General features: G+C 40.0%; 1 protein-coding gene across 3 annotated transcripts in view; it reads left to right on the top strand.

Moving 5' to 3' along the window:
* Positions 1 to 8,677, top strand: part of TOPBP1 (DNA topoisomerase II binding protein 1) — a 64,759-nt gene extending 56,082 nt beyond the window's left edge. For 2 of the 3 annotated variants that reach the window (XM_017872418.1, XM_017872419.1), the window contains exon 28: positions 7,934 to 8,671. In XM_017872418.1, the coding sequence (XP_017727907.1) occupies positions 7,934 to 8,077 (144 nt within the window). In that variant the 3' untranslated portion in view covers positions 8,078 to 8,671. Of the gene's footprint in view, positions 1 to 7,933 lie in introns of all 3 variants that reach the window. The other variant, XM_017872417.1, reaches the window with a different exon arrangement.
* The last annotated feature ends 3,958 nt before the right edge of the window (positions 8,678 to 12,635 follow it).

Here is a 12,635-nt window from a genome sequence, read left to right as displayed (position 1 = left end):
ATTTTAATATATTTTTTATATATTTTTTACATATTTTTTCATTTCTCCTGGGTAAATACGACAGAATTGCTGTGTAATAGAATAAGTAAATATTTCGTGGTTTTTTTGTTTGTTTGTTTGGTTTTTTTTTTTTGAGATGGAGTCCCACTCTGTGGCCCAGGCTGGAGTGCGGTGGCAAGATCTCTGCTCACTGCAAGCTCCGCATCCCGGGTTCACACCATTCTCCTGCCTCAGCCTCCTGGGTAGCTGGGACTACAGGTGCCTGCCACCATGCCCGGCTAATTTTTCGTATTTTTAGTAGAGATGGGGTTTCACTGTATTAGCCAGGATGGTCTCGATCTCCTGACCTCGTGATCCACCTGCCTGGGCCTCCTAAAGTGCTGGGATTACAGGCATAAGTCACTGTGCCCGGCCTAATATTTCATTTTTTAAGAAGCTGCCAGGCCTTTTGCAAAAGGGATTTTTACCATTTTATACTTCCCACCAATAATATAGAGATTGAGCATCCCAAATCCGAAAGTTAGAAATGGTACAAAATCCTGAACTTTTGAACACTGACGTGATGCTCAACGGAAGTGCTTATTGGAGCATTTCTGATTTCTGGATTTCCTACGCTCAACCAGTAAATGTAAATATTCCAAAATCTGAAATACTTCTCATTCCAAGCACTTCAGATAAGGGATACTCAATCTGTGTAAGCCTTCCAGTTATTCCATATTTTTGCCAACATTTAGTGTTGACAATCATTTGATTTTTACCCATATGGTAGGTTTACAGTGGGAGCACATTGTATCTCCCTGATGACTAAGGACATTGAGCGCTTTTTCTTTCATGGTTTGTGTGTTTGTTTTTTGATGTGTGTGTGTATTCTCTAATATGTTTTCTAAAAAGTTACTGTTTTCGCTTTTATGTTTATCTCTATGACCTATTACAAATTAATTTTTCTTTATGCTGTGAGGTATGGACTAGGGTTGGTTTTTTCCCATATAGATATCTAGGTGTTCCAGCACCATTTGTTGAACAGATTTTCCTTTCCCACAAAAGCTTTGGCATCTTGATAAAAAATCAAATGATCGTGTTTTTGTTCTGTTTCATTATCTGCTTGTTGATACCTTTCCTACTGTGTCTTGATTACTGTAGCTGTACAGCAACTTTTGAAGCTAGTATTAAGACTACAATTTTAGTTGTCTTTTTCAAGGTTATTTCGGTATTCCATGTCCTTTGTGTTTCCATGTGGACTTTAGAATCAGCTTGTTAGTTTCTACAAAAAAAAAAAAAAAAAAAAAAAAGCCTAGAGTGGTTACGATTAGGATTGCACTGACTCTATAGACCATCTTGGGGACAGTTAACATCTGTACAGTATTGAGCATTCTATTCCATAAACCTAGAATGTCTCTAGTTAGATCTTCTTTAATTTCTCTCAGCAACATTTTGTGGTTTTTCAGTGAGGGAACTTGCGTATCTTTTGTTAAACGTATTCCTATTTTGTGATGCTATTGTAAATGAAAATTTTTAGATTTACATTTAGATTTTTTTCTACCATTTGCTGCCAATCCATAAGAGTATAAATTTTGTATATTATTATTTATTTATTTTGAGGCAGGGTCTTACTCTGTTGCCTAGGCTGGAGTGCAGTGGCGTGATCTTGGCTCACTGCAACCTCTGCCTCCCAGGCCCAAGAGATCCTCCCACCTCAGCCTCCAAAGTAACTAGGACTACAGGCATGTGCCACCATGCCCACCTAATTTTTTTTTGGCAGGAGGAAGGGGTAGAGACAGGGTTTTGCCAGGTTGACCAGGCTGGTCTCAACCAATCCACCTGCCTCGGCCTCCCAAAGTGCTGGGATTACAGGTGTGAGCCACCGTGCCTGGCCTGTCAGTCTTTTATACCCTATGATCTTCATAAAATTCACTTAATACAATTAGTACCTTAGGCTTTCCTACATAAGCAGTCGTTTTATCTACAAAGAGATTTGTGGATTGTCCCTTCCTTATGCCTTTTATTTCTAGTTGTCTTACATGGCTAGGACCTCAATATGCTGCTGAATAGAAGTGGTGAGATTGGCCTCCTTGTCTTTATTCCCTAGCCTAGGTGGAAACTGTTCAATATTTCACCAGTATTTCACCAGTTATAGGTTATTCATAGATTTCTTTTCCAGACTGAGGAAGAGCCCTTTTATTCCTAGTTTACTAAGATTTCTTTTTCATCATTAATTGGGGTTAACTTTTGTTAAATGTCTTTTTCTACTTCTGTTGGAGTTGTCATAAGGTTTTTCTCTTTCATTCTATTACTATGGGAAATTGCATACATTTTCAAATGTTAAGTTTCATGTATCAATCCCATTTGATCATGCCATATTAATCTTTGTATATATTGCTGGATTTATTTGATGAAGAATTTTTAAAATCTGTTTTCAGGGTAGGATATTGGTATATAATTCTCATTTTTTGTAATGTTTTGTCATATTTTGGTATTAGGGTTTTGCTGGCATCATAAACAAGTGGGAAGTGCTCCCTTGGTTTTATCGAAGAATTTGTGTAAGATGCCTATTTCTTCCTTGAATATTTGAAGGTCTGCAGTTTTCTTTTTTATTTTGTTTTATGTTTTTGAGACATGGTCTGGCTCTGTTGCCCACACTGGAGTGCAATCGTGTGATCTCAGCTCACTGCAACCTCCGCTTCCTGTGCTCAAACAATCCTTCTACCTCAGCCTCCTGGGTAGCTGGGACTACAAGCGCACACCACCACTCTCCGCTAATCTTTGTATTTTTGGGTAGAGACGGGGTTTCACCATGCTGGACTGAAGCCTCCCAAAGTCCTAGGATTATAGGCATGAGCCACCTGACCTGGAGTTTTCTTTTCTTTTTTTTTTTTTTAAGATGGAGTCTCACTCTCTCATCCAGCCTGGAGTGCAGTGGCGTAATATCAGCTCACTGCAACCTCCACCTCCCAGGTTCAAGTGATTCTCCTGCCTCAGCCTCCCAAGTAGCTGGGATTATAGGCATGGGTTGCCATGCCTGGCTGATTTTTGTAGTTTTAGTATAAACGGGGTTTTAACCATGTTGGCCAGGCTGGTCTCGAACTCCTGACCTCAGGTGATCCATCCACCTTGGCCTCCCAAAGTGCTGGGATTACAGTCGTGAACCACTGCACCCAGCCTGGAGATTTCTTTATATGTGGTTTTTGGTACCGAATTTTCTTTACTAGATACAGACCTTTTCCTATTTTCTGTTTCATTATATGTCAGTTTTTAATAACTGGTAATTTTCAAATAATATGTCCATTTCATCTTGTCAAATTTGTTGGCATAAAGTTCTTCACAATATTCTTATTATCCTTTTAGTGTAATAAGTTTATTCCTGGCTGGGCACAGTGGCACACGCCTGTCGCAACACTTTGGGAGACTGAGGTGGGCAGATCATTTGAAGTCAGGAGTTTGAGACCAGCCTGGCCAACATAGTGAAACCCCGTCTCTACTAAAAATACAAAAAGATTAGCTGGGCGTGGTGGCGTGTGCCTGTAGTCCCAGCTGCTCAGGAGGCTGAGGCAGGAGAATCGCTTGAATCTGGGAGGCAGAGGTTGCAGTGAGACGAGATCATGCCACTGCACTGGGTGACAGAGCAAGACTCTGTTTCAAGATAAATAAATAAATAAGTTTATTCCTGATATTGGCAACTTGTGTTCATTTATAGCTGACTTATTTAGGAGTCTGTTGTTTAGTTCCTAAATATAAGAGGATTTTTTTTCTATCTTTTTAATTTGTGATTGCTCATTGAATTCCATTGTAATCACAGAACATACTTTATGATTTTAATTATTTTAAAATTATTGAGACTTGTTTTATTGCCCAGCTTCATCTGTCTTAATGAACGTATCATGTATGTGAAAGATTTTATATTCTGCAGTTGTTGGGTGTTATGCTCTGAAAATATCAAATAGGTCAATGTGGTTGATAATGTTGATCAGATTTCCTGTGTGTGTGGTTTTTTTTGGTTGTTTAGTTATATCAATTACTGATACTAAAATCTCCAGCTGATTGTGGAATTGTCTGTTTTTTCTCTTTAATTCTGTCAGCTTTTACACCATTTATTTCAAACTTTGTTGCTAGATGTTACCCATGTGTAATTTCTGTGATTTTCACATATTGATCCTTTGTTACAACTTGAATCTCTGGGCTTATTCTGCCTTAATGTACATTATCTGAGGTTAATATAGCCTTTTTCTATTTAGTCTGTGTCATGATATCGCTTTTCATGGTTTTTAATTTTAAACTTGTCTGTGTCTTATATTGAAAATGGCTTTCTTGTAGGCGGGATCTAGTTGGGCCTTGCTTTTTTATTCTTTGGAGTGTTCAGTCTATCATGTAATTATTGATATGACTGGATTTAGGGATGGGTTTTTTTGCTGTTTGTTTTCTATTTGTTCTTTGTCCTTGTTCTTCCTTTTCTTTCTTGGCTTTTTTTGTATTAGTTTAATATTTTTAGAATTGTATTTTATCCATTGGCCTTCTAAAGCAAAAATATATTTACCTTTTGGAGGGAGGAGTATTTATATGTAGATTATACATTACTTACTGAGGCCGGGCACGGTGGCTCACACCTGTAATCCCAGCATTTTGTGAGGCCGAGGCAGGCAGATCACCTGAGGTCAGGAGTTCGAGACTAGTCTGGCCAATATGGTGAAACCCTGTCTCTACTAAAAATACAAAAATTAGTTGGGTGTGGTGGTACACACCTGTAATCCCAGCTGTTTGGGAGACTAAGGCAGGAGAATCACTTGAACCTGGGAGGCGGAGGCTGCAGTGAGCCAAGATCGCACCTCTGCACTCCAGCCTAGGTGACAAGAGTGAAACTCTGCTTCAAAAAAAAGATCTCTTGCATCCAAGTTGGTTCATTTGCTTCCCCTGTCCTTTATGCCAGGGTCAGTAAACTGTAGCCCCGTGGCCATATCTGGCCCACTGCCTATTTTATAAATAAAGGTTTGTTGGAATACAACCATACTTACTCATTTATGTATTCTCTGTGGCTGCTTTTGCACTATAATGGCAGTTAAGTAGTTTCAGCACAAATCATCTATCCCACAAAATCTAAAATATTTCTGAGTTTTTACAGAAGGTGTGCTGACCTCTGCTTTATGCAGTAGTTGTCATAGTTTTTACATCTACATCTTATTGCCCCAAATAAGATTTTACTTCAAATAGGTTTTGCTTTTAACACTTCTGTGCATTTTGAGGAAACTAAAATAAAAAATAGTATTTTATAATTACCCTCATGTATACCAGTTTGAGAGTCATTTTTTCCTGAAGATCTGTGTTTCCATCTGATTACATTTTCCTTCAGCCTGAAGAACTAACTTTAGTTTGGAGTGCAGGTCGATTGGGGATCAATTCTAGCTTTCTATTATATGAAATGTCTGTTCTACCTTCATTCTTGAAGGACATTTTTGCAGGATACAGAATTTTAGATTGACAGGTTTTTTTCTTCTATTAAGGACTTCACTGTCTGCTGGCCTCCATTGTTTCTGTTGAGAAATCAGTGATGGTCATTTGAATTGTTCCCTTGTATTCAATGTGTCATTTTTTTCCTGGCTGCTCAATAGTTTCCTCGTCTTTGGTTTTCAACCATTTGATATATCCAGGTGTGGTTTTCTTTGTATTAATCCTGCCTGGTGTCTGCAGAGCTTCTTGAATCTGCAAACTTAACACCTTTCACCAGGTTTGGGAAATTTTGGCCATTATTTCTTCAAATATTTTTTCTGCTCTATTCTTTCCTCACTGTCTGCAAATTCAGTTACTTATGTTAGAACTTTTTATTTGTCCCATGTGTTCCTAAGGCCATGTTCACTTTTTTGCAATCATTTTTTTGTGTTCTTTTGATTGCTGATTCCTATGTATCTGCCTCCAACTTCACTGATTTTTTTCCTGTTATCATCATCCTGCTCTGAAGCCCATCTAGTGAGACTTTTGATTTTTTTTTTTTTTTTTTTTAATAGAGATGGGTTCTCATCATATTGCCCAGGCTGGTCTCAAACTTATAGGCTCAAGCGTTCCTCCCACCGAGCAGTGTATGAGTGATCGAGTTTCTGTGTCCTCATGAACATTTAGCGATATCAGTGCTTTTTATTTTTGCCTTTTCAGTAGGTATAGTGATACCTACTACACCTGGCTAATTTTCTTGTTGTCTCTTGGGATTGTTTCCTCCTAAGAATGTCCAGCAGCATTTGTTCAGAAAACTGTCTTTTCTTCACTGAGTTGCTTTTGCACCTTTGTCAAAATTCAGTTGGTTTGGCCCGGTGCGGCTCAGTGGATAACTTGAGGTCAGGAGTTCCAGACCAGCCTGGCCAGCAGGGCAAAACCCCATCTCTACTAAAAAGACAAAAATTATCCAGGCACGGTGGCGCATGCCTGTAGGCCCAGCTACTCAGGAGGCTGAGGCAGGAGAATCACGTGAATCCAGGAGGCTGAGGTTGCAGTGAGCTAAGATCGCACCATTGCATTCTAGCCCGGGCAACAAGAGCGAGACTCCGTCTCAAAAAAAAAAAATTCATTTGGTCATATTTGTGTGAGTCTGTTTCTGGGTTCTCTTTTCAATTCCATTGATCCATGTGTCTGTCTGTCCCTCTCTAGTACTGCCCTGTCTTGATAACTACATAAACTCCAGTATCCGCTGGTGATTCCTTCCACTTTATTCCTCTTTCAAGATTGTTTTAGCTATTGTAGCAGCTTTTTTTTGCCTGTATCTTTTTATGTAAATTTTAAAATAAGCTTATGTATGTCTATAAAAACCTTGTTGCGATTTTGATAGGAATTTCATTAAACGTACAGATCATTTTGAATCAGCATCTTTACCACATTGAGTCTTCCATGAACATGACATTTCTTTCTGTTAATTTAGATGGTCTTTAATTTTTCATAAACATTTTGTAATTTTCAGTATATAGATCCTATATATGTTTTTTTAAGCTTATGCCTAAGTATTTCTGTTTATTTGAATGATTCATTTTTTCTTAAGAATGGGTCATGTTTTGCTTCTTTACAAAGCAATTGCTTAATTTTGGATATATTCTGGACGTCATGAATAAGTTGTAGAAACTTTAGATTCAAGTCCGGCATGGTGGTACGCCTGTAGTCCTAGCTACTTGGGAGGCTGAGACAGGAGGATTGCTTCAGCTCAGGAGTTTGAGACCAGCCTGTGCAACACAGCAAGACCCCTATCTCCCCCCAAAAAAGAAACTAGATTCTGTTCTTCTGCTCCTCCAAAGAATACTGTGTTGTTTAACAGGCAGTTTACTTCATACACTGTGTTTGCGTCCCCAGCCCCACATTTGCTAGGTTTGTTTATTCTCCAGGGTCTGTGGTTGCTTTTAGTATATTTTGGTCAGTGTTTGTAGTTGTTATCCATGGAAGAATTGAATCAAAAGGCACTTACTTAGTATTTTGTGGTGATTCATTTTCAGGTTGCCCAGTCTGCCATATTGCTAGAAAATTAAGTTTTATTACACTTATAATAAGGGGAAAAGATCCATTTCTTCTATGTTGGGAAATGGTTGTGGGTGAAAATGCAAGGGTTTTGGAGTCAGATGGGTTATGAATTTTGGCTTTGCTACCTGCTAGTTATGTGACACTGGTTGTTTTATTTAACCTTTTTTATTTTATCTCTAAAATGGGGATTATAAACACCAATATGGAATGTTTGTAAGATCTGAGCTAGCCTCACTCTACCTGAGCGATACACGTATTTCTCTGACAACAGGTGAGGCTTTGTCCCACGGGGTCCATTTTGTTTAATTTACTGGAACCTAGGAATGAATATGCGTTTTCCTTTACGTTTGTCAGATTCATCCCTGAGAGGTCGGAGATTTAAAGAAAAAAATCTATTACTGGATCATGCAAATGTTTGAAATCATTTTAAAAGTCATTTATTTTCCTTTTATAGGAATCACCTCCTCATGTAGAAAATTACTGTCTACCAGAAGCTAGTTCATTTCTTCAGAATAATAAGGAACTTGGGACTGGATTATCACAAAAGAGGAAAGCTCCTACAGAAAAAAATAAAATCAAACGACCTAGAGTACACTAATCACATCTACTCTTTAGTTACCAAACATTAAATGGTTTTAAAAATTGAAAGCCTGAATGTGACTGTGATGGATTTGGGTGGTAGTTTAAAGATGAGTACCTGAAGAATTCTGCTTCACAGTATAATAATGATCCTTCCTGAGCTGAACACCTGAAGTTTTAATCACTGAAATATTAACTGTTTCTTAATAAAAAGTTACCTGAAATAACAACAAAGTACAACTCCTCAGCTAGCTTGCTGCTAAACCACATTGAAGTATGTTAGAAGATATTTATTTTTCTTGTAAATATCTAAAGCTGTAGCTTAGTGGAAATTTTAGCAAGGTGATGGATTTTGCTTTAGAAAGTCTGCCTTACAAATTCTTAACAAGATTTGTCAATCAGCATTTATTCATGTTTTCCCTGATTTTTATCTTCTCACCATTTTACCTCTTTTAACAGGAGCGTGAGCACAAGGTTTAATGAAGAAGCTGGGGCTATAAATGTGTGTGTATATATGTATATGTATGTTTGTACAAATCTCCATGATGTTTGCCAAGTTTGGGTGCCAAAACTTGGAAAATGTGATAATAAAGAATAAAAGTAGTGACTCAAATTAGTATTAAGATGTATTTACATAGATGAATTTTTAAAAAGAGCACCCTGGCATCTATTCTTCTGTTGAAGCAACAAAACATTTATGTAACTTAACTTAAAAAATGAATTGCAGGGGGCTGGGGTCTGGGTGCGGTGGCTTACGCCTGTGATCCCAGCACTTTAGAAGGCTGAGGCAGGCGGATCACCTGAGGTCAGGAGTTTGAAACCAGCCTGACCAACATGGAGAAACCCTGTCTGTACTAAAAACACAAAAAATTAGCTGGGTGTGGTGGCACATGCCTGTAATCCCAGCTATTTGGGAGGCTGAGGCAGGAGAATCGCTTGAACCTGGGAGGTGGAGGTTGCGGTGAGCTGAGATCCATTGCACTCCAGCCTAGGCAACAAGAATGAAACTCCGTCTCAAAAAAAAAAAAAAAAAAAAAAAAAAATTACAGGCCAGGCACGGTGGCTCATGCCTATAATCCCACCACTTTGGGAGGCCAAGGTGGGTGGATTGCTTGAACCCAGGAGTTTAAGACCAGCCTGGACAACGTGGCGAAACCCCATCTGTACAAAAAATAGCAAAAAATCAGTCGGGCATGGTGTCTGATGCCTGTAGTCCCAGCTACTTGGGGCATGAGCATTACTTGAATTCAGGAGGCAGAGGTTGCAGTGAGCCAAAATCATGCCACTGCAACTCCAGCCTGGGTGACAGAATGAGACCCTGTCTCAAAAAAATAAATGAATTGCTTTTTAACATTTCTGATGTTTGTTATTTAGAATATTGCCCTATTAGATTAAAACATAATGTTATTGGAACTTTGTATTGCATTAGCCTTTATTATGCTAAACCTAAACACCTAATACTACATGCGTTAACAGAATTCTCTATAAATACACCTAATTTCATTTGAAGGACAAACTAGAATCCGTTAGGAATGTAATTTTGATGTAAACTGTTCAATTCCAAATGACTTTTTGAAAGGCAGATTCAAATAGTGAAGGAGAGAGCGCTCAACTTGGACACAAAATCCCTTAAATTTTCATCAGATTTTCTTCAAAATGGAGTAGAGGGTATCCCTGTTACTAGAGGATTGGTCCCTCAGAGTTTTCAGCTTTGAGCTAGTTCACAGCTTAGGACAAGACAAATTCTGCAGAGAAATAGGTAGCATTGTGGTGTAAACTGTCCCCCTCCCACCAAACAAAACCACATGGGCGTCTTTATCAGAACTATTTTATTTTAGCTGAATTATTTTGTGGATATATAGTATGTTTCCCTGAATTTTATTATTCAGAATTATTTGAAATAGGCCAGGCGCAATGGCTCACGCTTGTAATCCCAGTACTTTGGGAGACCAAGTTGGACAGATCACTTGAGGTCAGGAGTTTGAGACCAGCCTGGCCAACATGGCGAAACCCCATCTCTACTAAAAATACAAAAATTAGCCAGGTGTGCCGGCACACGCCTGTAATCCCAGCTATGCGGGAGGCAGAGGCAGGAGAATCACTTGAACCAGGAGGTGGAGGTTGCAGTGAGCTGAGATCGCACCACTGCACTCTAGCCTGGGTGACAGAGTGAGAGACTCCATCTCAAAAAAATAAAATAAATTCTTTGAAATAGTTTTTAAATTACCTAATCTACCACTTTCTTTTCTGCCAAAATTATGGTTTTCCAGTTCAAACTCAGACACACAGTTTACCATTTAAGGCTCCAGGTCTCAGTTTCTCCTCCTGACTTTCCAGCATCTGCCTATACCCTGTATAAGCCACTTAAACTCTGGGTTTGGCTCTTAATCTGTAAATGTTCTAATGCCAGCAACAATGTCCTCCTCTTATATGCAAATAATACCAAGCATAGGTAGTCTTCTTGTTTAAAAAGGGGAGGGGGCAGAACTTGGTCTTAATTAGATTATTCTCAGTTTCTTTTCTGGATTGCTACAGTATATTAATCTGTGATATTTATCACCTTATATCCCTCCACGAATTTTCATGTGTGTTAGTCTGATCTCACTAACATTCGTTAATTCAGCAAGTAGGAATCCTCAACGTGTGCCTAGGATTCAGTAACAAACCACCTGGAACACATGTTCTCTTAGAACTTAGGAATCCTTACTGTAAATACAGTACTCAATTATACTCAGATTTAGTATTTACAGTGTTATGGACTGAGCTGTGTCCCCCTAAAATTCACAGGTTAAAGCCTAACCCGCTATGTGATTGTAGACAGAGCATTTATAAGGGGGTTAAATGAGGTCACAAGAATGAGTCCCTAACCCAACAGGACTAGTGTCCTGGTAAGAAGAGGGAGGTACACCAGGAGTTTGCCTGCACAGAGGAAAAGCCCTGTGAGGACATGGGGAGGGCGGCTATCTGTCTACACACCAGGAAGAAAGGTCTCACCAGATAGCCACGCTGGCCGTCTCCTTGATTTTGGATTTCCAGCCTCCAGAACTGTGAGAAAATAAATTTCTATTTAAGCCACTCAGCCTGTGGTGTTTTGTGGCAGCCTGAGCAGACTAGTAACAATATTAACAGTGATAAAAAGTTCTTCCTTTGGGGCCTGAGATGCCTGGGAGTGGAACAGGCTGTTTTGTGTATGAGCATTTTTAGGGTAGAGTTCATCATTCTAGAGTTTGGATCTGTGACTTTCCACCCAAAGGTCACAAATCACTGCTGTAATGCAAACCTATTATTTCACAGTTACACCTCTCACCTAGAAGTGCTTTAATACAGGCTGCTTCGTATCAGGGCTTGGTTTCCTTCTGACCCTTCGAGACAAAAATCATTATTAGCTTGAGGCCATACAAAATAAGCAGTGGGCCATAGTTGACTGATCCTTATTCTCTATCCCTAAAAGATTTTAAAATCTAGATCTGTCAACAAGCACAGCACCCAGCTCTTTTTGTTTGTTTGTTTTTGAGACGGAGTCTTGCTCTGTTGCCCAGGCTGGAGTACAGTGGCATGATATCGGCTCACTGCAACCTCTGCCTCCTGGGTTCAAGCCAGCCTCCTGGGCTCAAGCCATTCTCCTGCCTCAGCCTGCTGAGTAGCTGGGACTACAGACACGTGCCACCACGCCCAGCTAATTTTTGTATTTTTGTAGAGATGGGGTTTCACCATGTTGGCCAGGCTGGTCTCAAACTTCTGACCTCAAGTCAGAAGTTTGAGGCCCGCCTCGGCCTCAGAGTGCTGGGATTACAGGTGTGAGCCACTGCAGCTCCTTTTCTACCATCATGAGTAGCAGTCTATGGCAGACATACTTGACAACAGTAACTCAGGCATACCCTGGGAAGTGACCCTGTGGTCTAAGAAGAATGTATGTTTGGAGTTCCAAGTTAAGGAATCCAGGAGTGGCCAATCCAGAGACTCCTTATCAGTGAAGGACGTCCGTACCCCTGCCCCATTCCTTGGAATGCAGGCCGTATAGGGAATGGTGGCCCTTTGTATTGGGTTAAGTGGAAGTTGCTAGGTAGAGGTTGCTAAGTGAAAATATGTTAAACTGCATGCTTTTTAAAAACAGTAGCAATTTATGGATGGGTGCGGTGGCTCACGCCTGTAATCCCAGCACTTTGGGAGGCCAAGGTGGGTGGATCACGAGGTCAGGAGATCGAGATCATCCTGGCTAACACGGTGAAACCTCCTCTCTACTAAAAATACAAAAAAAAAAAAAAAAAAAAAAAAAAAGCCGGGCGTGGCGGTGTGCACCTGTAGTCCCAGCTGCTGGGGAGGCTGAGGCAGGAGAATGGCATGTACCCGGGAGGCAGAGCTTGCACTGAGCCGCAATTGCGCCACTGCACTCCAGCCTGGGTGACAGAGCAAGACTCCGTCTCAAAACAAAAACAAAAAACAGTACCAATTTTCCTGTCCTGCCCACTGCTCCTGGACTGCTGTGTAATGTAAGTCCACAATAAACCCTATGTCTCATTCACTGGCTCCACATCTCTTCTTCAGCCTCCCTCACGTGGCGCCATCCTCATTGGAGT

Source organism: Rhinopithecus bieti, unplaced genomic scaffold (genome assembly GCF_001698545.2).
Source record: "Rhinopithecus bieti isolate Rb0 unplaced genomic scaffold, ASM169854v2 scaffold_7308, whole genome shotgun sequence".
Taxonomy (NCBI): domain Eukaryota; kingdom Metazoa; phylum Chordata; class Mammalia; order Primates; family Cercopithecidae; genus Rhinopithecus; species Rhinopithecus bieti.
Note: the sequence above shows the minus strand (reverse complement) of the source record. Positions and strands in the feature narration are given on the sequence as shown.